Here is a 26570-nt window from a genome sequence, read left to right as displayed (position 1 = left end):
AGACAGGTCGAATGTAATTTTGTAATAGATCAAATGTACACAAAACTCTTACATCAATTCTACAAACAGTCCAATCTTGATTAAGTGGTGAATTAAAGTTAAAAATGGTGCGCGTCTACTTCAGAAACCACTTTCATCTTTAGGAAAAAGAATAATAGTTGTCAATTAATGGGAAATTCCCTGAAAAAACATGTATGGGGTTCAATTTTATTTTTATCTTTGTAGTCATTCCATATATATTATATCATACAATGGGCGTATGCAGGATTGTATTACAATCCTTTGGAGTAGGAACTGTAAACGTAGATGTGCAGGTTGACAAAGGTTGTTGTTAAAATTATATAAGGACTTGCCCAAAAATTAATGTGTAACTTAGACGTACACCAGGTTTATACATATTGTAAGAGCTTTTATGCATATGGAAATTGACGTTATCCGCGGAAATTCTCAAAGAGATTACGTTGTACATGTAAATTGCATGCATTTACATGTCCCAAACAGAAACTCTTCAACTTCCGAACTCATCTAATTTATAATTGCAGCATGAAATTAATGGGTAGCTCAAAGATGAGATGTATTAAAGCTGAGCTTAGCTGAAGTGTTAACCAATCAAATGGTTCATTCAATCCCAAAGAATGCTGTTTAACTCTCATGTTTAAATGCTTTGGAGTATGTAATTACTTTTGAACAATTAATATAAAACTGTTTTTGTGTAATATGATATACGATAATTACTTAAGCATTGTTAAAAATTCCTGGTAAATAAAATATAGATTATTTAACAAATTATTCAATTGTTATTATTAGCAATAAGAAATCACTGTACACACTGGCTTCGACCATATCAATCGCTATAACATAAACACGTGTCCACTAAGCTCTTATCTCTCACTTACAGGTATTCACCAGTGATAAACAGAACTGCAATTTTTAAACAATCCCTACCCTCAAAATATTATTCACTCGTATTCGCAACGAGTCCGATGTCGTCCAGTGTTCCTTCGATTGTGTAATGGATTACTTCCAAACACCAACCTCGTCACTAGCTCCTCACATCATGAACTCACATATTCCCAAGCTGGAAAGAATCGTCAGGGAATGTTTCGATGTGGCCTTCTTCCTGTGCAACAGTGAATTATGCGAGTTCGGATTCTCAAAGGTACAGACTTACTACTAACCTGTTACCAATCTGTAGTTGTCAAGGACTCTAACTTTGAAGAAAAAACTATCGGGGGTGAAATACTAACAAGTTTTAGTTTGTGAGTATTTTGAAGAGATACCAACAAAAATTGCATAAATAAAAATACGTGTAGCTTGTATTTAACAAACAATCCAACATATTTTTAAAATATTAATTACTAGATATTAGTATAAATTCATTTTTTGATTGAAAATCTGTTCAAACATATTTTTCAAAATTAATTAATGATTAAACAATATTACACATTTTAATGGTAATCCAAAATATTTATTCGGGGATCGAAGATGTTTAAAACTAATTTTAAACATAAAAATGTTTTCATTCAAGAATGTTATGCTCTTCGTATGATTCATCGACTTGGTTGTGTTGTGTTAGTAACAAAAATTTCCTTCTAGTGATAAGAGCTGTAATATATTATGTCATGTATTTTATATACTACACTGATACCTGTTTACAAATTTAAACAATGAACTCGCCATATGGATGTTAAATATCAAATGTAATAAGATACCCAACAAAATTGATAATTCGTTCATTAGATTTGTCATATCCGTTTGACTCAATGAACGGTGCAAATTTATTTTGTTTCTATACATCTTGTTACATAAAGTTGGTTATAATATTCATAATTTTTTTGAAGGTGTTCGATATCTTCAACCAACTAATCACGACAGCTTTCATCATGGACACCGGATACTGGGCGTTCTACAACACAACAGGGAGACAATGTCTGTGCGTCTGTGGAAGGTACGCCTTGTATTGCCGCCATGTTAAGAACTCCTTCCACTGGATCGATATGGAAGATGTTCCGAGCGATGAAACTGCTACAAAATTCTATCCTAGATACTTTGGATGCATTGTTCCTACTGTAAATAGCTTAAATTATCCAAAATCACAACACAAGTTACTGATTTATAATCTGCAGGATTACAATTTTACCATTCAGCCATCCTACGAAACGTTTGAATACAATATCACTTGTCACATGTCTTTGGAGTACAAGAGACTGAGCCGGGGAAGACCGAGACGCTGCGACAAAGAACTGGACTATATAGATCCAAGTGTTGGAAAACGTAAATACAACGAAGTTATTTTCGCCAAGTAATATGTTTAAGTGTTTTACAACAACATCTTAATAATCTATTTCCAGATATAAACTGAAGCGTGAAATGTACGGATCGCCTTACTACGTCGTAGTGTTCCAACCCAATCCATTTTTCCACAACTACTTCGCGAGTTATTTTAAACAACTTTTGCATTTCAGAGCAAAATTCCTCAACTTGGAGGAGAAAGCCTTGAACGTCGAAGTGTACAAAACGACGACGTCCCTAATCCTGATGGATGTAAACGTTCCCCTTTACCACGTGCATCACAAAAGTTACGCCGTCCTTCCCCAATTAGACGATCTTAAACCCTATAAGATAAACAGATCCCGAAAACCTAAGCCAGAATCTCTCGTCATCCTGTCACCTCCAACTCATCAGTTCAGCCAGTTCACCGTAGAGGAACCGCCGGTGCAAAACTTCATAGTCCCCACCGATTCGTTGCCGGTTTTGCAGATCGACGAGGCCGTCGATTTCGATTCCCAAATACCCAGATACGGATACCAGAAGCAGATCCAAAAACCTGTCCTGCCACCATTCGAAACCAACTTCCATTTCAGACCTCCGCCACCTCCGTACCCAGTTTCTCCGATCATGACGCCGCCCGAAGACGGCATCTATCATCAGAATTTGTTCCCGTTACCGTCGACTTCCGCTTCGTCCCCTTTGAACACGGTGATGGCGGTGCCGGCGGAGGTGATCGGCAATCCCGATATGTCTCGATCCCAGACCATGATGATGGAGTTCGATCATCAGTACGCGAAAGTCAGGGCGAAGGCGGAGGAGATCAAGGAGAAGAACGACTTGGAAATGGACTTGATTCAGGAATGCATTGTCGAAGATCTACTCAGCGATGATCAGAACAAGAAATTCAGGCGTCCTCAGTAATTTTTTGATATTATTACTTGTATATTTCTTTTAATAATTATTATTGGTATACGCATTATTAAGTGTAATTTTAATTTAAACTTTTGCATATACATACAATACGAAAACTGTTTGATCCATCTGAATCTTGAAAGAGACACCATGAACAATAGTGACTTTTATTGTCTCCGTCATGCATGATGTCTCTCTCTAAAATCAGATGGGTCAAACGCTTTTACTACTGTATAAATTAAATTATTTGTTGGTAATATCTAATAATTTAGTAATATGGTATAAGCTATATTATTTGCAATTAATAAACAATTAAATATTTACCTTCGACTCATTATTATATCATTGTGAACAGCGATTTTAATTTGACAGGCTTCTAATGTTATATTCTTTGCTAAATGTTATATTTTTTGTATGGTTTAGAAAGCAGAAACACAACCCGTCCAGTGTTTGGGTATGCATCATTTTCTTATTGACATTTCATTATCTTTAGCTGTGACTCGTGAGATCCATTGTTGTGTGTTTCGGTTCAGATTATACTAATGTTCACACATCTTATTTTTTATGTTTACAATATGTAATAAATCCAATTTATTTTGGATCAACATTGTAATAAAGGTTTCTTTATTGTGTAGCTCATTGGCTACATCAATTAAGTCCTAGGAATTGGTTTGATACACAAGTTTATTAATTAATTTATCCCAGTTGATCTGCGTGTGATAAACTATGATTGACCTGGCTGATAATCAGTAACGTACTATAGAGTTTGCAAATGTATTAGATTGTCTAGAAAGTTATTGCATTTTTGTTACTCGGTTTCTTAGTGATGAATTTTTAATTTGTTGATGTGATGTGACATACACTTTTAAAGCACGTGTTTCGCTTTATCTAAACTCGTTTTTGTTTTAAATCAATTAGCCATTTGTTCAAGGCTTTGAATGGAAGTATGAATAAAAAATTTCATTCATTTCAAATTCGTTCAATTTTCCTGTTCCACACAAGGCCGAAAAGCAGCTAAACTAGCTCACGACATCAGCGATGCGTTTGGCGTCGAAACCACTAACAAAAGTACATCACGATGGTAGTTCCAAAAATTCTGCGGCGAGGACCAGAGTCTTGAAGGTGATGACACTATCATTTCTAACAACCTAAAACAAATTGGAACAAAAATTACAAATTATGGCGATGAAAAGTAGATACAACACGACAATCGGCGACCTTCAGCAAAATGATTGGACTGCAACTAGACTCCCAAACATTTCCCAAAGCAAAATTGCGCCAAGAGAAGGTTATGGTTACTGTTTGATGGTCTGTTGGCGGTGTGATCCGTACCAGCTTTCTAAATCCTGTCGAAACAATTATAGTGGTGAAGTACTGCTATTACAGTCTATGAAATTCACCAGACATTGTAGTATGCTCGGCATTAGTCAACAGAAAGCGTCGAATTCTTCATCACACTGCACAAGTTGAACGAACTGGTTCACGAAAACCTACATCAATTGTCAGACTCATCAAACCTTTTGACAATGTATTATCATTTTTTCGAACATTTCGACAACTTTCTACACGAGAAATGATTTAAAAATCAAAATGATGTACAAAACACCTTCAACGACTTCGTCGCTTCCAGAACCTTAAAGTTCTATTCCTCCGGTATAAATAAGCAAAAATGCATTGACTCAAATGCTTCTTATTTCGTTTAACATAGTTTTATTTAAGCTGAGATTTGTTGTTAAAAGAAGACAATAACATTTTTTTAATTCACAAGTTTGTTAATTAATTAATTCCAATTGATTTGAATATATTAGACTATTATTAACCTGAGACTTAGTAAGGTAGTATGGAACTGTCAAATACAGTTCTTCCACTTTTTATAAAACATTAGATGTCCATTCAGTAATTGTCAGGTAAACTCATTGATTCTGAGAAGATTTAGAAAATAAAAACTGGATTAATAGCCTTGTAGAAGCGCAACAGCATTAGGGAGTAATTTTAAAAATTACAAGTCATTATTCTTGCCAATCCTCGAGGGCCCCAGCTACTTCTGAGCAAGAAATCTGGTACAATTTTAAGGGCAATTTAATTTAAACACTCATAGCATTTACAAATCGAGCTTTGTATTTCAATTTGTACCCAGACGCACCAGACACTTAATTCAACAACTCCAATAAACTTGTTCCCAAATTGTAAAGCCTTCCAAAACGTTAGGTTAGTAACTGAAGGTTATGGCAGGACTTCATCCCACCAGAAATGAATGCGGTGCATGGTTTTTAATAAACAGAGCATAATCCACGGCACAGGTGCTTTGCAATTTCGTGTCTGAGTAATAGATCGATCGGACAAAAGTTGACGGCGGGTTTGTACTAGACATGCGGCTGAGTCGAGCTCAGTTTGTGTGTGCGGCCGAAACCAAGCGCTCGCTTCAGACCCTCCTCTGCATCGAGCCAGCGTTCGTGTTCGTTCCAAATGTTTCAGTGTCGAGTTCAGCATCGAAATAATAAACAGTAGGAATTTAGTAAAATAAATTATTGTAATTCCATTTTTGATTTGTTCGACGATTTCGGTGGTTTTATTCGTACTAGTTGTTCCGATATGAGTTCAGCCGCTTGTGCTTTTCGCGTCTACTACTTTCCCGAGTTTGTGTGTGAAACTTTTCAGTTGCACACGATGTGCGCTTGAACTTTCGAACTGGGCTAACGACTCGCGACGTAATGTAAACTGGAAGAATGCACTGGTGTTCTCAAAACTTGGCAATTAACACTGTGATAATAAATTTGATGTAAAATGTTTGACGAATGAACGACGAACTCATGTCGAATGTGACGATGATGTTGTTGGTACTGACGATATTGCTGTCGGAGGCATCGTGGCTGTGTTGTGAAGTGACGGTCAATCCATCTGGATCCGGGGGCATTTTGAGCGGCGATCCCGCTCCGGGAAGGTCGCCCGGTCCTCCGGAGCTCCGGGACGCAGCGGAAGACACGCAACATGATTTTGACGCGGAAACGATGGCACGGTGCACGTTAGATGGGGGCACCGTTCAAGTACCGGATATGGATTTAATCAACATGACAGTACAGCACCAGTTGTTCAGGACTGATGTTTTGGTACCAGGAATTGAATATCAAGGTAAATTATTGAAGATATAATTTGTAATTGTAAAGAAATTATTAATAGAGGTTTTCGAGGTATAATAACAAAATTGAATTATTAATTAATTTCTATTTATGAACAAAAAAATAATAAAATTGAATAATTTCTGAGTAGAAACAAATTTTATATTAATATACATTTAAAAAATTTTTTTATATACATTTATGAAATTGTAAAATTTTATTTTTATAATATTTTAATACCATTATACAAATTTTATCATTTTTGAAAATATTTTTTAAACTCACACACAAAAAAATGGAAAAACCTTTTATTGAATAAAAATTTGTATTTTTTTTATTATAATATAATCAAAAAATTAAAATTACTTAACGTTAACTTAATGTCCGGGTCAAATTTTTATAATCATTTTTTTAATAATTTTTTTATAATTTCTTAGAACCTATTTCAAATTGCAACTCAAAATCGTTAAATTAAAAAATTTTAATAATTAAAATTTATATATTTATAAAATTATAAAACAGAAAAAAAAATAAATGATTATTATAATTTTATGTAGATAAAAGCAAACTATAAAATATTATTCTTAAATTTATAGAATTCTGTATATTTATTTAAATTCAACACGACAAAAAGTTTCTAAAATAACCCATTTTAATATTTTCAGTGTCATTTTTGAGTGTCCACAACAAGTACATCATCATTTTTTGTTACTATTAAATTTTGTTATTCATTAAAATAATTTCTTTCGCTATAACTTTTTGCATTATATTATAAGCAATGTTTTATAATGTTTTATTCATTTTTTAAATTCACATTATGAATTTTTCAGAAATACTGGAGCACTAAAATATTTAACTAAAGCTTTTATTACTCATTGTATTCATAAACCTGGGTAAAATCCAGCAAGTATTTAATTAATTTTATAAATATTAATAAAAGTGCGAAACAACTATTATAACAGAGTAGTTTTATCTCATAAAAGCGTGTTTTGGTTGTAATGAACATTTCATTGTTTCAAATAACAATAATAATTTATTTAGAAAGTTTTACCGGGACACCGAACTTCTAATTGTTTAAGTTTGTATCATCTGAATGAGCCAACGTGTGAACCAAATTAGTCATTTCAGGTGTGGAAACAATTCTGGAGATGAATCTAATTATTGAGAGTTACATAAACTGCATGCTTCAAATTCCATTGTATAATCTATTGTACAGAAATTTGCTTATTAAATAATTTTAAAAATATTATATAAATATTAATATATAATTTGAAAATATTAAAATAATAAATATATAAGATATTATATTAGAACTGCTATTTTTATTACAATATTTTATAAATTTATAAAATTCGAAATAAATGTAAAGTTTTTTACAATTTACAATTTTGGATTGTAATAAATTAGAATAGGCTTTAAAAAAATCTCAAATTTATAAAAAATACCAAAAAACAAATAGTAATAAATAAATTAATTCATAAAAATTTATCCTTTTTTTAAAAGGGACTTGCATTTTAAGAAAAATACACATTTTTATTTAACTAAGACTATATTGTATTTTTTAATATTATTGTATTTAATATATTATTCATTTTCTGTAATTAAATAGCAGTTTAATTGTGGGAAATATGAAAATGAAATATGAAAATCATATATACTTAAATCTTTAAATATAATAATGAACATAAATATGTAAGATATTTTTATTACCTATTTATTTTATCTTAAACAACAATATACGACTATTATACGACATTTTCAGAGCAACATGACAAAGTTTAAAAACGTTTAAAAAATTGAAAAAAAGATTCGCTAATGTAAAAACAATCGAATTAACCATTTTTTTACACCTATTAATGACAATGCTTTAGAAGTGAGATTTCTTTTGAAAAAGATTAAGTGGTTTAACTAAATTTATAAACAAAAATTTTCTAAATATTTCAAAAAAACCATTAACAATATTATGATGCTAAAGTACAAAATACAATAAATTTAAGTTCAATGCAAATTTTGAGATGTTTAAAAATTTATAACTCAGATCCAAGCTCGAAACCATAGTTGAACGTTTCAGGGCTTATTGGGAACATAACATAAAAATTGTAAACTTAAAATAATGGTCCAATTTGTATATCTAAAGACTGAGAGCTATAACATTTCCACAAAATATAGAATATAGAGCAAAAAAACTCCTTTTGATATTAAATTTATAAGTTTCTGTTCAACCAGGGAGTAGTTATCGACTTTCATCTTTGTCAATGTTTAACTCGTAACCACTACTTTATTTGAAGTTATATAATGCAAAGAATTTAATAAAAAATATGACAAATACTATGAAAATAAATAATCAATGCATATTTAGTTGTTAAATTACAACAAAAATTTGATTTTGTCTAATGTCAAAGATCAACCGAACAGCCATTTTAAAAATAATAATAATAAAGTTGAGAGTTTGATAACTCGCAGTAACTTCTTTAGTATTTTTGTTTGTTTTATTTATATAAATATACTATATGTGCTATTTTTCATTTGAAAGTGTAAAAGATAAAGAAAATGAAAACTAATTTTTTATACCCAATTTATTGAACTACAATGATTCAAAATGGAGTTACCTAATTTAAGATACATAGTAAAAATATTTTAATAAATTATAAAAAATATCCTAAATATAAATATTCAAATATCACATTTACCAATATTCAGTGAATTAAAAATAAAAGTTGATTTTTCTGTAAAATAAATAGCGCCAGGCTCTCTAGCGGTGTTTTTGGGAAATTTAAAATATTTTCCATTTATTTTTCAGTACCACTTATTGATAATACGATATTCCTATCGTATATTTAGAATTAATAATTAGTAATACCCATTTCCTCCACAACTTAACCACCAGTAGAACGCTTAATTAGCATAAAAATTATTTTTTTGATTTATTATAACAGTATCATAAAAATGGTGCCACGCCCTCTAGCGGTCATTTTCGGATACTTAAAATATTTGGTGAATTATAAATAGAAGTTGATTTTTCTGATAAATAAATGGGGTCAGGCCCTCTAAAGGTAATTTTAATAAGCTTAAAACATTTTCCTTTTTTCTGTACCATTTATTAATAATATTTTTTCCTGTCGCATATTTAGAATTAATAATGAATAATAGCAATTTCCTCCACAACTTAACCACCAGTAGACCGCTTAATTAGCATAAAAAATATTTTTATGATTTATTATAACAGCATCATAAATTATGTTTTTAATATTTACTAATATAAATTTTGTGTGTCAACTGTTTTAATTATCAAGAGTACAACGAATACCCACACATCATCGTTTTGGTGTTCCCATCAATTTTTCATATGTTTTATTTTACAAAGTGTAATTGTAATCATAAATATTCCTGGCAACTGCGTACAGGACATTTATTTTCCTAGCTCCCGGTTAATTTGTATGTAATTTAAGCTGATTAAAAAAAAGCTGCGGTCGATAACGTGGACTGCACTAAAATATTAAACTAGGCTAAACTCCGTTCGGACATCCGTCAATTTTATAAATGCGGAATGAATTCCGTTCGGCGGCATTGTACCGTGAAGACGAACAGTGGCCCACCTTACATTTTTTATTCGACATACATTCACGCGAACTAAATTATGTACAGGTCCAATTTGGTAAAGTTTTCCTCCGTGTGTGCTTAAAATTGACAATGTAATAACCATAAAAAAAGTTTTTGGGGCGTCATAAGCTCGGAAACACGCATTTTTGACAACAACTCCCGTTCAAGCATCCGCACGACGATTATTCGGAGACTCTTTTGTTTCTCGTTTTACGTAAAAAGCGTCTGACATTGAACAATTCTGAATACGTCAAGAGTTCAACGTTGACGGGGCGCAAATCAAGATCAATTGTGTGTTCAGGTTCCTGCACGATTTTCTTTTTTTAACCCGCAATCAAAGAGCAATAAGAAAACATCGGAATTGACATGACGAGTTGTTCAATTTCGTCGATAATAGTCGGTTTTATTTCGTGGTTCATTCGGTTATGAAGCCAATCCATTAAAATGTCGGCGATGAGAAAAAAACCATTATTGACATTAAAAGTTTGGAGGTAGTGCGACTTTCAGATATCATGGCAAAGATAAAATAGAGCATACCGTATTTGTATCGATTTTTCGGTGATGGCCCGTTCCCTAAATTGTGTCGTTAGAGATAGGCGGGATAAACGAGTTACAGATACGTTAAAATTATACCTCGAATGTTCGGGTCGATTTTTCCCTATTTCCATTGCATTTATAGGCAGTGAAAACTATGCAATGTCAATGTTTAGATAACAGATAAATGGGAAAAATCGTTATTTAAAATATTTTCTTGAGCATTTTTGACTGTTTCTTGTTACTTTTAAACACAGTTAATAAACACATATTGTGGTCAAATGATATAATTTGATTATAAAAACATGTTTCATATTTGTTTAAGGCTAATTTAGCGGTTCAAGCTCAAGCATTGTCATTTCTTTGTTTCCAGAACGGTTAAAGTCGAAATTCTGTCGTCGTCTTTGAGTTTTTTATTTCCACAACGGTTTTAAATTGCCGATTTGCGTGCATCTGACTCTTAAACACCTCAAACTTTAACTAAAGCATTATTTGGTGTTTTTTACAGTCATTTTAATGTACGCTTTCTTTAAGCTTTTGTCCTGTGGTTGAGTTATACTTTTTAGAAATAGAATTTTTAAAGAAAATATTTACATTTTAACGTAAATATGTAAATATTGTAAATTTCATATTTTTAATATTAATAAAGTTATGTTATAGCTTTTCTAGAATGTGTCCATATTAATTAAAACTTGTTGTAAAAAATGATATTTTACATGTCATTCAGTATCCAACATGCAAATTTATTAACAAAAAAAACTTACTTTCACAATTGTATCAAAAGGAATGAAAACACATAAAAAAATAAAATATCATTTAAAATTTTTTTAGTTGAATTTATAATACCATTATACAAAGTTTATAACAAAACATTATACGTAGTTTTACGGTAAAAAGTTATTAGTAAAGTTATTACAAAATTTTCTCAAATTGGAATATCTAATATATTTTCTTAATTCTTCTTATCTAAATCTTCATACTCTAGAAAATATTAATATGAATATCATTTAGTATTAACATACAAATTTATATAAAGAAGCATCTGTACAAATTTAAATGGAAATAGATTATCAATTCAGTCAATTTATCTTATAATTTTTTCATTACTTTTTTATTATTAAAAAATGTTATTATAAATGTCATTAAGTATCCAATATTTGATATGTTTTGTTTTAATGATTCTTTCTAGAATTTTGCTATAATGGTTATAATTTTGATTGAATAAGAATATTAAAATATATTTTTAAAATTGTAACCAACAGAAGAAACACATTTATAAAACATAAAATGTCATTTAAAATTTTATTTGGATATGTGTAATGCAATTAATTTGGATTTTAGTTTTTAACAAAATATTTCAGTGTTCTGTTAAAACGTTAAAATTTATAACAAAGTTGCATTTAAACTATTTATGATTTATCAAAATAAAATTTATTTAAAATAAAATCTGGAGTAAAAATATTGTTTCATTTTTGTAGTCATTTAAATTCAAAATAACTGGAAATAATATTTTGTTACAAACTACAAAAAAATCTCTAATATTTTTATTGTAAATTCAAATAAAATTAATTCTTCTTATTTTCTTACCATTGCAAAATATATCATTTAAATTAAGATTTTTTACAACAACAAGAAATATAACCAGACTAGATCTAGAAAAAGCATTTAAAAGTTTATTTATTCGGAATGTTAAATAAACATAAATAAATAATTATATTTTGAATTGAATTTAAATTACGAATTTGTACCAATTATTATTTTAATAAAATTGTATATATAATAAATGCCTAATATGTAACAATCATTTATATTTTTTATGTTTATTTAACATTCCAAATAAATAATTTATTTTATAGTTCTTATACTCATTTATCATACCAAATAAATAATGTTTTAACACCATTTTCTAAAATATAATATAACAATATGAGATATATGAAAAAGATCCAATTTACATTCCAAACAATATATTTTTTAATTTTTTAATTATAATTATAATAATGTCTTAAACTAGATAATATATAAACTTTAATTGTATGAAAGGTATTAGTATCCAATATGCAAACTACTAAAAAAAAAGGTTTCTGCAAATGTAAATAAACGAGAGAAACTAACTAAAGTACCATTTAAAAAAATATATATTTATAATACAAATGTTACAGAGTCATAGTCATAATTTGTTATAAATATTGTTTTCAGTTTTCATTTAAAAAAATAATATTAAAAGTTATGATTCTTATCAAAACAAATTTATATTAATTAATCCTAATCCTAATGTCTTTTTAAGACAATTTAAATAATTTATTTTTCTAGAAGATCTTAATTTAATATCATTTAGTATCCAACATGCAAATTTATTAAAAAATATCCTTTATGACTTTATTTTAATAAAATAAATCTGTTAAAATAATTTTCTATAATGTTTTATGTTAGAATATATAAGTTTTCAAAAAATTAAATTTTAAATCCATTTTTATTTTTCTATCAATTCAGAACAATTTAAATAATTTCTTATTCTAGAAAATATTTAGGTTAATTTAATATCTAATAGGCAAATTCATAAAAAAGAAACAATTTGTACAAATGAAAAAATAAATTAAGTCATTTATAACATATTGATTTAAAAAAATTCAATTTATACCCCCTACAAATAATACACATTTTTAAAATTTTTTTTTTATTTATTCAGATCAATTTAAATAATTGCTTTTCCAGAAAAAAATTAATGTAAATCTCGTTTAGTCTCCAACTGGCGGCTTTATTAAAGAGATCAATTTTTATAAATGGAAACCTAATTTCTCGATTAATAAATTTTTGATTTGAAAACCTTGCGTAATGTAAAACTTTTACCTTTGCCGATCCGAACCAATAAAAATCAGGTTTATCATGAATTTTTAATGGAAGAAATCCATAACTGCGTACATATTAAATGAACAAAGAAATCCGGCATTTCAAATCCAGTTCCGCGTTTCATAAAGGTTGTATAATATTTGATCCCGTCCCCGAAAAGGTATTTAAGGCATTTTCCTGTCCTGCTTTCGGCTACTCTCAATGCCTGAAATTTAGCTTTGTTAATGCGCAACGCAATTTACGTTAATTAAATAACACAAATTGATACATTGTCTCAAGGAACCATAAAGAGCAACATTTTATACGACCGCATCCAGATGCGCGGCGATAAAATATAAAATTTCACAAAAACTGTTTTATATATAAAGTTGCATGGAAGAGCGGAAACTATACACCATTAAACTTGCTGAACGAAAACAGAATAATAAATTTTAGGAATATGGAATATCGAGGTGTTATTTTCATTTAGTGCTGGGCAAAACCATTAGTTTCAAACTAGCAATTTCAAACTATTCAAAACAATTTAATTAAAAAGTACCAAAATTAATACACCTCTCAGGAAATTAATAAAATTGCATTATTTTCTCAGGTAATTGATAAAAAATAGTTCAATACTACACATAAGAACTAATCACATTTTCTACGATTCAACAACAAATATAAAAACCAAGGTAAATGACGGTAATGCAGTTTTCCAAGTTTATAACCCTTCTACAATCTTTATTTCAACCAACCGCAATTAGAACCTAGTTCCGTGAGTGCTCAAACTATTTACTACCGGTTGTCAAATTATAAACCAATTTCAAGCCACAAAAAGCTTTTTTTATGTTTCCGTGTTCAAGAGGACTGTTTTTTAATTATCGTTGAAGATTTGTTTGCCTTTTGGTCCATTTAAACTTTTCACATAAACGTTTATTTGATTTGTCCATTAAAACTTTTAACAGTAAGTCGCCGAGTTTGTGAGTTGACCAAAGTTTGAATTAAAATAAATAATACGCAATTAAGTACAGACATTTTTTTTTTGGTGAGTTGGAGGAATGCATACATCTGGTGCCATGTAAAACTAACCAAAAGGTTCACACCATTTTCAATCCTTGTTTGTGCACATTTGAATTTGCAGGCTTTGTCCTTCAAGAATCATCATTTTACATCTGAATCACAGATTCTTATATCTTTATGTTGCAGGAAATTACCAGGTAAAACACTGAATAATTTCATTAAAATGATAGTTGTGTTAAGTTATTTTATCCATCAACCTAGTCTTTGAGACATAATCTACGTCACTACGAGCCTAATGAATTCATTGGATTAGATTTCGTTCAATCCCAAAATCATCTCTGATTTTGTCTTTATAAAGATGAATGAATGTAATTTTAGGAAAATAATTGCAAATTTCTTATAAACTATGGGAATTCATAGGCCTGAAGTGCTGAAGTTTACTTTCAAATTATAGTCTTTCTGTCTTCTGAGAAGTTTCGCTTGGTTCTCCTCATTTATTTTTTGGTCCACCACTTAGAGTTATTATTCAAATAATCCAGTAGATCTCTGCATTTTTCATTTGTTTTCACGGCTAATAGCTAGTGCAGTGTCGTCCGCATAGACAAATGACCCTTTGGAACGTCACGTCCGTAAATGAAGTAAAGATAAACTATGTCTTGAGGCCTTTCATCAACATGACTTCTGTCTTTTCTTTACCAACTCTTACTAAGGACGTTTAACCCTCAAAGTAACTCCATAACTCTTTCACTTAATCCTGCGATACTCATTTTAAAGATAAGCTATTGATATCAAATTGTATTGCCTGTTGAAACCAGAGGTTTTCTGAACATCTGTCGAATGGTCGGCCTGAAACCCGACTGTTCATACTTTTGACTTTCCTCTAGCAATCTCTGAATCAGAACATTCCCCACAACTTGACTCATAGTCTACCCATGATTAATCGAACGATGTTTTTTTTGAACAGGAACTGAATTTACCGGGCTTCAGTAACATAATGACATTTGCCTGCATTATTTGATTTGTGCATTAAAAGTTTTAAAAGTAAAACATCGAGTTTGTGAGCTAATCAAAGTTTAAATTAAAATAAATAATACGCAATTAAGTGCAGAAAGTTCAGGTCCAACTTTGACTTTAGCTCAGGAGGAAGCAGCCCGTTTATAACCAGATGATAAATGTGCGATTTTACATAATCGTAGATTAAGATAAATTTATTTTTAAACCGATCGATTTTCTGTTTTATTCACACAATCAGTTTCGAATGAAACGGGCAAATATGTTAAGTGATGGCCATTATATTGAGAGCATTTAAATTGGACGTAAAAGACGCTCATAATCATGTCAATTTGTGGAAGAATGTCCGATCAATGTCAAATTTAAGCTTCCTTTCACGCATCGTTCAGGGATAAATTGGGGATACTTCAGTTTCGCATTGAACATTTGTATTTTATCTCCCAGACTACCATTCATCTCTATCTCCTAATCAAATTCGTTCTTTTTTAACTTTTATTTTATTCCGTAATTCATCACCAAGTGCAGTACATTAAAATAGAAAGTTACCTATTAGGTTGTCAAGAACGTTATTATGTTTTTCAACCATAATAAATAAAATGCACAAAGCTCAACTGAACAACAAGCTTAATTATACCGAAGGGGTTCTGGAAGCGACGAAGCGCATCGTTTTGATTTTTAAAGCCTTTCTCATGTAGGAAGTTCTCGAAATGTTTCAAAAAATAACGACACAATAAAAATTTGACCCTACATTCGTCACTAAGAAACCAAATAAAAAAGTGTAATAACTTTCTTGACAATCTAATATATAATATCTCAAATAAAAAAGAGTAAGATTAAATTGTAGATTAAGCCTAATTATTGCGTAAGCAGATCTATCAATAAATTCAACAGTTTGTGATTGAACAATAAAACCGTCAACTTCTGATAAAATAAAGGCACGAGTACGGAAGAAGGCGTCGAGTCTTATCTACTCATATGAATAAGGTATATTTAGAGACAGCAGGAAATTAGTGTAAGCGTAAAATCAATATTGAACTGTGAAGCTGTATAACCCACTTGATGCTATTAAAGAACCACTTCAAATACGTCACATAATGCAATTTATTTCAAATTAATTAGGAACATGTAATCACATATTACGCAAATTTGTGAACGTTAATGTTATCCTTAAGTAAGTTTGCTGTCACAGGAAACACGCTGCTTAATTCAAAGTCGTTCGCTACCTAAATAAACTGCACTCCAACATCAGTTTTAGCGCTTTCTCGTTAATTAAAAACGTCCGGTCAAAAAGGCGTAAATTTAAATTTCCATTTGATGCATCGCAATGATAAATAAAAGTAGTGTTTGTACACAAAGGGAGGAGCACCTTAAAAACACAGACATACTTTTAATTTCTAGTGATGCAGTTCCAAATGGAAATTAAATTTCGAAAATACTCCTTTGAGCTTCCGGATCCAGTCTTAATCCTCTCTTCGTAGTGACGTACGGGTGATTCGTGCGGCACGTTCGAGAGAGAGATGTGTACTCTGTGTTTTCTTTTTCCTATTCGGGCATGCCACATCTATCGCAACGAACAACCACTTACCTACATAGAAAGAGGATACGGCTTTTAAATATTTGATGAGCACCTTTTTTAACGTTCGATTTTCGTGTTGTGAAGAGTTTTTTCGGAAGACGTATGCCGGTACGAATTTTATTGTTACCGCGGAAGATTTATAGTTCGTGGTTAATTGTGTTTGACATAAAACTGAATGAAATTTATTCGTAACAATGATTTATGGGTTCGTGTATTATATTTGCCTTTCACGGAACCGTGTATTCAGACAAATCGCATAAATGAAGACGTTTCGCTGATATAAACATTTAATGGTCGAATGGCTTGTAAATTTATCGGGAGGCTGGGTTAGGTTTTGTCCCAAAATAATAGGAAAGTAATAGAGATAAATGTTTCAATCTCGTTGAAAGGAACGAATACATTGTGATCTTAGCAAATGTTGCCTTAACATAATCGTATATTAAATTGAATACCGTAATAATAATAGCTGTTTTCAATTAATATTTGTTGCCCTTTTATGTTCTTAGTAATTTATCAGCTAAATTCTATTTATTATTTTGTGTATTTATATAAGTTAGAAATACTTTCATGTTTATACCACGAATTCCTTATATGACGTTGACAAACTGTGTTCTTTTATGTTAAAATGAAAAGGGTAGAAATACACGTGCATATTATACAAACAGCAAGAAAATAAATTATTTAGTATTTGTTGAATATGATAATTTTCTATGCTTTTTTTGTATTAATTTCCACTTTATTGTTTCATTTCATCATACGTTTCTCAGGGACAAATATACAAAAAAGAATGATTCAACAATATAAAAAGAATTTTAAATATTGTCGAGGAATTTAAAAATTGATGGGGGTCCGAATTAGGCTTTGTCCCAAAATAATAGAAAAGTAATAGAGATAAATATTTAATAAAATAAAAATAGTAATGTTGTCTTTTTATATTCTCCATAATATAACCGCTAAATTTTATTTATTGTTTTGTATTTATACTTTCATGTTTGTATTACGAATTCCTCAGGTCAATTTAACAAAATATGTTCCTTCATGTTAAAATGAAAAGGTTAGAAATACTCGAACATTTTATAGAGTATTATTAAATAAAAACTACAGAGAAATAATTTATTTAGTATTTAGTATATTTTAAAGAAATTAATATTTATTGCCCTTTTATATTATTTGTAATTTACTTGCTAAATTTTATCTATTATTTTGTGTATTAATTTTTACACCACGAATCCTTACGTGAATTTGAAAAAAATATGTTTCTTTATGTTAAAATGAAAAGGGTAGAAATGCTCGAACTTTCTATTTTTCAATAGAAGAGAGAATAGAGAAATAAATTATTTAATTTTATTTATTATATATGACGAAGATTTAATGCATTTTTTACGTCACCTTTCCCAATAATTATTTGAGTAGTATTTGAAGTCTTTTTATATACTTTATAGTATCAGTTAAATTTTATTTATTCTTTTGAGTATTTTGTTCAAATTAGAAACACCTTTATGTTTATATTTATGCCTTAAATGCCTTCATAAAATAATTTCTTTTATGTTAAAATGAGAAGGGTAGAAATATTTTTTTTGTATGTATGCTAAAAGAATTTTAAATATACCCAAACTGCTTAAGAATTTATCAGAAAGCTGAGTTAAGTTTTGTCACAAATAATAAAAAGGTATTAGAGATAAATGTTACATTGGCATTATCTGATATTAAAATAAAGTGATTTGTTTAATAAAGTATTATTAGTTATTTTTAATTATTTGTTTTCCTTAATTTATCTGTTAAATTTTCTGTTCTTTTGTATCCACACAAGTTAGAAATACTTTCATATTTGTACCACGAATTCCTTTGCCTAACTTTTCCTTTCCCTAACTTTGATAAAATATGTTCCTTTATGTTAAAACGGATGGAATTACTCGAGTATTTTATAGAGTTTATCTCAATAAAAACAACTAAGATATAAATTATTTAGAATTTGTTGTGCCCATTTATTGTTTTAATTTATCTTACCTGTTTCAATAATAGTTTAGGGGTAGTATATAAATATTTTAACAAGGCAAACATTATTTTAAATATACAGCTTATAAATTTATCTTAAACTTACGTTTTGTTACATTTTGTCCCAAACAATAGAGAGTTTCATCTCACAGAAAGAAAAGTCTTTATTGTGATTTTAGCCAATGTTGTAAATGTATTTATGTACTCTAATAAAATAAATGTATTTTCAATAAAATAAATTAATTAATAATTTTTTTATATTATTAGGTACTTAACTTAACAGACTAATTATATATCTAGATGGCGACACTTGCTTATACCCCACCGGTGTTCAAAAGTCAAAAAATCCAAAAATCCTGTGAATTGTAGTAAACTGTACTCATCTCTCGGGCAGTCCCGCTCCACAAGCCAGTGGTGGCGGGAGGCCGACGGATCAACTGCAAGCCCAATCCTCACCCAGGGAGGTTCTAGGACCTTCCTCAGATTGGGCTTGTTCTTCCGGGAACCAGTTGACAGGGGGCTGGCATCTTTGTCAGTCCCGTCTTCTGGTTCAACTTCACCCGTGTATGTATATACACGCCCTTTCCCCCATATGTGCTTGCACATATGGTTTCCAATAGGTTATGATCTCCGGATCGGTGCCCGGAGGGGGGTTTACACTTTCCCCTCTCTGTCCCCAGAAAAAAAAAAAAAAAAAAAAATAAACTGTACTCTGGTATCTCTTCATTAAACGAATAAATCTTTCGCCTTTTACTAAAGATTTCCGTGGAGAGGTACAACTCAAATGAGTCTATAAAAATATTTTTTGTTTGGATTTGACGAAAGTTATTAATATTAATTAAACATAATTTACTCCAGTAGGTTTTATAAGTAATACCTAGGTCTTAATGTATGTGGTTATTCAATTAGAGTGGTACTACCAACTGCAATCCACTAATTAGAAACGTTCCCATATCAGGAAGAATCATCGACACTACTAGCATATCGGCACCATGTACAACGAGTTTCATACCTCTCTTATCTCCTCTTTTAGAGTTATCTAGTATGTCAACTTCCGTATCCAATCTTTCCTCAAATCCCTTATTGGTAATTCTAGATGGAGATTAATGATCAACCCTTAAGGGTGAGGCAGTACTTTTTTCCAACAGAAGATTTCCGCCCACATTGTCACGATTACAATAGCTAGAGCTATTTTCAGATAATTTTCCAGTTATTTCAAATTAAATTTAATGCGTTTTGGCTACAGTTAGTTAGTGTATTCTATAGAAAGGAGAAATTTAATGAGGTACATCTTTAAGTTTTAAATTTTGAGTAAGTCTAAAATTTAGACAAAAACTGACAGAAGATGTCGCTAGTATTCTCTCACCGCCGTTATGTACAACATTTTGCTTAAATGGAGGGAGTTAATAAAAATCAGGTATCGCTTCTCGGCCCTATGGCTAAGATCAAAGTGTAGTATCTGTTCTTATCAGCTTAATATCTGATACGCACCGCATGCGGTGCCAGTATATTAAACTGATTTTTGGAAGTTGATGGAGGGTTTTTAGGGGCTTGCTCCACCTCTGTCACGGGTTGACCCGGTATTGCAGTACCTCCGGGAACGGCCCATAAATATTAATCAAACAAAATTGCTTTTTAAGCAAAACGTATTATGAAACATGATATAGCTGATGTAATTTTTCTGAGGTTGTTTTAAAATATGAATTTCTGAAACCTGAATCCGTTACCTTGATGTAATGTGTAAAACAAGCGAAACATCTTTTACCATCATCAATTTTCAACGAACCACCATGGACAATTTTTTAGATCGCTTCGTATGGTGGTACTTACAGAAGTGATTCTAAAAGTCCATTCTGAAATATGTTTTTATATCTTTTAAACGCGTTAAGTGGTAAGTGACGACTTTCAAAATTAAATAATTTTGAGTTTCTGTTTAACTGCCAAAAAAATTCTATACTTCATTGGTAGATCTTTTATGCTTCTATGAGTGAATGAATGTAAATATTTTAATTGATACATATTTAAATTCATTTTAAGTATTCATTCCCAATCGACGTAACACTTAAAACATGTATATATCATAAGGTTTAAAACACGTACAGAATTAGGATCGGATATTAAAATGAAAGTATTTAATAACGCAATACTAACAGTTTTTTCAATTATTGTTTTATTGTCCTCTTATATTCTTTGTAATTTATCAGCTAAATTTTATCTATTCTTTTATGTATTTATACTTATGCACGCATTTCTTGCGTGACTTTGTTAAAACATATTCCTTTATGTTAAACTGAAAAGGGTAGAAATACTCAACAATACTATAAGGTTCATTCGAATTTCTAGAATATGACAATTTTCAAAAGCATTTTTTTGTAAGTACCTTTTTATTGTTTTATTTTATGCTATCTTCCTCACTACTCTAAGGCAAATATACAAAATAAATGTTTCATCAATTTAAAAGGTATTGTATGTTAAATTTATTGGGATACTTAGTTTAGTTTTACCCCAAATAATAGGAAAGTAATAGAGATAAATATTTCAGTTTCGTACAAAGGAATGAATCTACTGTAATTTTTGTATCACCATTATCGGATATTAAAATGTAACAATATAATCCTTTTGTATTCTGTGCAATATATCAACTATATTTTATTCATCCCTTTGTGTATTCATACATCTTCGTAATAAATGTTTATACCAAGAATTCCTTACGATATTTAGATAACATATATTTATGTTAAAATAAAAATGATAGAAATACTGGAGCCCTTTATAGTATGTGTTCCAAACATCTACAGGTAAATTTAGTTAGAAGTTGTTGAATATGACGATTTTCTCACACACAAGTTTCTCTTTATCATTTCATTTTGTGCTTCCTTTGTCAGTGACGCCTTAAGGCAAATATAAAGGATAATACATAAACACTTTTAAAAATAGATTTTCAAAATGGTCAAACAGCTTGTAGATTCAACAAGATGCTAAGTTAGATTTTATCCCAAATAATAGGAAAGTAATAGAGATCTCGTAGAAAAGAAACGGATACATTGTAATTTTGACAAATATTATCGTTAAAGACAATTTTATATTATCAGTAGTATTTTACGTAATCAATTATTTTAGAAATATTTATAAATTATTATTCCTATACTAAATATACTCCTCTATATTAAAATAAAAAGTATACAAATATTTGAGAACAATATTTATTTGAACAATAAGCTACAGCTACTGATTCAGCATTTCAGTCTACATAAAAAAATATGTTAAAACAAAGAAAAAAGAATTAATTTCCCCAGCTATATTAAAATATTGACCAAAATAAGAATATTGTTTAATTAAATTATTTATGTAAGAGTACCCTAAAATACGTGACTCACGGATAATATATCATATTTGTCTTTGTTCCCAATTGTGGTTCGTGCCCAGATAAAGCAGGTAAATGGAAGCATTTACCTGAAATTAACCGCTAATGTCTGAAATCTATCGGATGGTTTGGACCCCTATAATAGTTAAATAATTTAGATAAATTCACCGGGTTAATATTGAAATAGCCAAACATTTATTTACATAAATAATGGCCCATGTTTGTTTTCTGCCATATTAAATCAACGTTATTTTATGGGCACATTCTAACGGAACGCCAGGTTTTATCGCACATGAGTTTGGCAGGTGGCACGAAATTAATGCAAGCGGAAAATCGATATTAAACTGTGAAGCTGAAACCACTTGATGATGTTAAAGAACCACTTCGAATCCGTAATGTAATGTAATTTATTCCGAATCAATTAAGACACTAATAATCTGTCAGACAAATTTGATCAGCTTGCGTTTTATCCGGATTAATTTATTGCCGGGATTTTTATATACATATAAAAAGGAACAAAATTTATATATTGGACCAAAACTCTATTTATTTTGTTCTGGAAGCAAATAGCCCGGCACCGAATATTATGAGTTAGTGCCGGGCGAAAAATATAAAGGGAGCAATTTGCCAAATTTATGTAACCCACTTTTATATTTCAAGGAAAAGGTCAGAGACAACAAATAAATTAAAAACTATGTTTGCGTCGAACATACTCTCTGGTGTGTCAAAGAGAAGCGGAAATATTTAGTCGTGTGTTGTATATTGTTATGTGATATTTTATTTATTGCACGGTGTTTTGTTAAAGGGTAATTGTTCAGTTACATGCAAAATTTTAAATGGAATTGCCATTTAAAATTTATAGATAGTATGTAAATGTATGCTTATACAAGTTATATTAAAAAATGATGTGAAAAATGAATTTTAAATTAGTGGACTTATTGGCGCATTCGCCAAAAATAAAAAAGGTGAATTTGGTGTGTTTTGAACAAGACATAAACAAGATACGCCCAATTATATCAAATATATATTAACTAAAATTTTTAAGACTTAACTAAAAATTAATCTTATGAAAGTCGTACATACAGGACAAGAAACAAATAACTGAAAATGTCCTGATCCAAATTTTAGAAATTAATACGAATTAAAAATTAATTATATCATTTTATATCATTAAATCTAATAAATGTTTAATAAATCTCATTAAAATCAATACACAAGCAAATAAAAGTCCTCATAATTCATGACAAATAACGATAAATAAATAATTACAAATATAAAAAGAGAAATCAATCAAAAACATAAATCTACCCACGATTAAAATAAAAATATTAATGACGCTGCAGGGAAATATATATTCAATGACACAGAAAATGAATCACATAGATCCAGTACACTGTTTTTTATAAAATTTTGTGGATACTGACACAATTTCCACTTTCAGTGTGTTTAAGGAATTCTTTCATTAATTTGATATATGTATTCAACATTTTTATGGGAATAAAACTATCCCAAACTGTACATCAGAAATCATTGAAATCTGACCATTAGATCTGTGTGTTCTAGTATGTGTGTCATTTAGTATATATTTATATAAACACAGTAAATAAAGATCAATCAATCATTCGTTATCATTCCTAAAACATTTTAATGCAATTTTTACCCAATCTTTAATTATGATTGCTGGAAAAATGCCGGAGCACTTAGCCACAATATATAGGGAATCCCCCCCTTCATTTATCACGGTCCTGTCTCCCATTCAATTGAAAGGGAGCGAGTACGGAAAGAACATTCCAGTGATATACGTTTTATATCCGACGGTTTTCGCTTTTTTCCACAAAACAAAGAAGCTTTCCAAGCAATATCCGCATCCAAATTATTAAATATTGACAGAGGCAAGTAAGTTCAATGGCATGAGGATTAAGACAACAAAGTTATTATATAGAAGGGACGTCAGAAGTTTCTATTTCTATTTCGTAAACTTAACCTCGTCGATAGGCTCAAAATTACATGTTGATTAAGGGCAAGGAATAAAGTTGTGTTACTCAAATTAGAAACTGTAATATTTTTACATATAATCACGAAAAGAGCTTGACATAAGTAATATTATATTCTCATGCGAAACCCTCGTAAAAGGGGGCTCGCAAAAATATTAAATAAGATTAGGACAGAATGTTCTACTAAGATGACATGAATATAAAATGAAGGACATAAACGATGTGACCAAGAATGGTGTGTGTGTGTGTTTTACTACTCTTAAACGAGATTTTAAAATTGTGGCGGATGCGACAACTTTTGTAGCATCCGTCTTTAACATTGTATATCGAAACGACATTATGGCCGGACATAAAAGTTTTATGGCCGAGCGTTTTAATAATACTCTAGCATTGTTTATCAAGGTCGATTTTGCGGTTAAAAATCGTCGTCGGTCCCCAGAACATGGAACAATAGATATTTGTTTAGCCGAAAACCGTAGTTCGCTCAACAGGTACGTCGCACCCGCCATCAGAATACCAATCAAATATGAATCCCTAAGCAAATATCGTACGCAGCTCCCAAATATTTACATTTCGCCGTTGCTTACGGTGCTCCCGTATATATTAAACCATATTTCACCCGCTTCACCCCCGAAAACGTTCCGGGATGGCGGCACGACAAGCTGATTGATTTAATTAACTCGGATGTAATTTGACTGGCGGAACGGACAAAAATGGCAGCCGGTGTTGTTGGTTTATGTTCGTTAAGAATTACGAGATTAGATGAATTTATGCAAACAACCTTCGATTCTGTCTGATCGGTTTCCATCAAGCAAATAACGGGGGTGACTTTAAATTGATATCGCGGTGAAGTTTTGTGAGGTAAAAGCTTTCAATTAAAGTGTTTTAGGTTTTATATTTATTTTGTTTGGTGCTAATTTGACTGGAATAAATGTTTTAAACAGATATTAAAGAATTTATGAGAAATTCAAGCAAGTTTGAAATTTTATAATTATTTTATTTCGCGTAAAATTCACCTTTGTAACAAGTCAAATGAAAAATGAAACTTTGTTTGCCTTACTTTAAATTTTATTATAACAAAATAATTTTAATTCCCTAATTCTGTTGTCTCCCTTTTTATGATAAATATAATTCTCTAACTCAACTGATGATTAATATTTCATTTATGTTAATTACATTTTTAAAAATATAAGAAAATTACCTTTATTGTAATACAAATGAATAATTTTATATATCTTATTTTGTTCTTTAATATAAATAGTTATAAAATAATCTAACTCTAATATTTCATTTATTTTAATTACATTTTTAAACTATAGGGTATTCACATAAGGTGCAGGGTGAAGTAAGCAATAGTCACGTGCCATTCACGGTGCAAGCGATTGTCGAAAGGATCGCATTTAAAAGTAAATATGTCCAAATAATATTTTTAGACAAATATTAATTTAGTTTAAAAATGAAAATTAAAATTGGTAAATAAATAATAATAGTAAATTAAGTAACCGGTATCATTTAAGTTTAAAGTAGATATCGATACGAGGCAACCCTTTTGAACTGACCAATAAGATTATCCATCAGTTACGTGCTAATTTTGAATGTATTTTTAGAAACATATTGACACCTATACATTAATAGTTCTAAATGTAGTAAAGTCTTAACAAATTTTTCCTAATTATTAACTTTATTATTTCCAAAAAAACAATAAACTTCTGTTTTAAATGACATCCAAGATCACGTGCTTATCACCCAACTAAATTTATGTTTATGTTACTCAGTACCTAATTTGAATGGAGTGTAGTTTCAAATTTCATACATCAAGACAAAAAAATGAAAATTTCTATGTTATACTAATTAATATAATTGTTAATATTAGGGAGACCGGATACAAATGTCGCTATCTTATATTAAATTCAAACGAATAAATTTTCAAGTCTTTATATTTAATCAATAATATAATCATCCTCGTTAACAACAACGTTTTGCCGTCTAGTGGGTAAATTTTCAATCCAAGACCGATAAAAATTAATTGGTTTTCGAGTAAAATATCTCGAAATGCCATTCTGAACATCATCAAAATTTTCTAAGAAAATGTTATAGGGATCGGAATAATTGGAAATCCGAGGGTGGTATATCGGGTAATTATGATCCATCATTCACCCAGCAAATCCATTTAGAGAGAGCCTTTTGCCTTTTGGATCGGTTGGCATTGTTCTCTTCAGTCAGATTGTGGAGACCACCTGCTCTACTTATTTTTCCATTCTGTTATAAATGTTCCTGGATGATGGTCAACCAAGGTTGGTTAAGGGTGTTTAACTGTTCTTTGATTGTTTGACATGGATTTGCTTCCA

General features: G+C 30.1%; 1 protein-coding gene and 2 non-coding genes across 3 annotated transcripts in view; all 3 read left to right on the top strand.

Moving 5' to 3' along the window:
* The first annotated feature begins 5728 nt into the window (after positions 1-5728).
* Positions 5729-26570, top strand: part of LOC109599138 (uncharacterized) — a 128881-nt gene continuing 108039 nt past the window's right edge. Inside the window, exon 1 of the mRNA XM_049963570.1 lies at positions 5729-6312. Within this exon, the coding sequence (XP_049819527.1) occupies positions 5979-6312 (334 nt within the window). The 5' untranslated portion in view covers positions 5729-5978. The remainder of the gene's footprint in view (positions 6313-26570) is intronic.
* Positions 19572-19692, top strand: LOC126264757 (U5 spliceosomal RNA). The gene has a single exon (XR_007547414.1). It is a non-coding gene; the product is annotated as a U5 spliceosomal RNA (small nuclear RNA).
* On the top strand, positions 20284-20478 carry LOC126264754 (U2 spliceosomal RNA). The gene has a single exon (XR_007547411.1). It is a non-coding gene; the product is annotated as a U2 spliceosomal RNA (small nuclear RNA).

This window comes from Aethina tumida, chromosome 2 (assembly GCF_024364675.1).
Source record: "Aethina tumida isolate Nest 87 chromosome 2, icAetTumi1.1, whole genome shotgun sequence".
NCBI classification, from domain to species: domain Eukaryota; kingdom Metazoa; phylum Arthropoda; class Insecta; order Coleoptera; family Nitidulidae; genus Aethina; species Aethina tumida.
The sequence above is the reverse complement of the archived record's forward strand: the minus strand, read 5'-3'. Positions and strand labels throughout refer to the sequence as shown.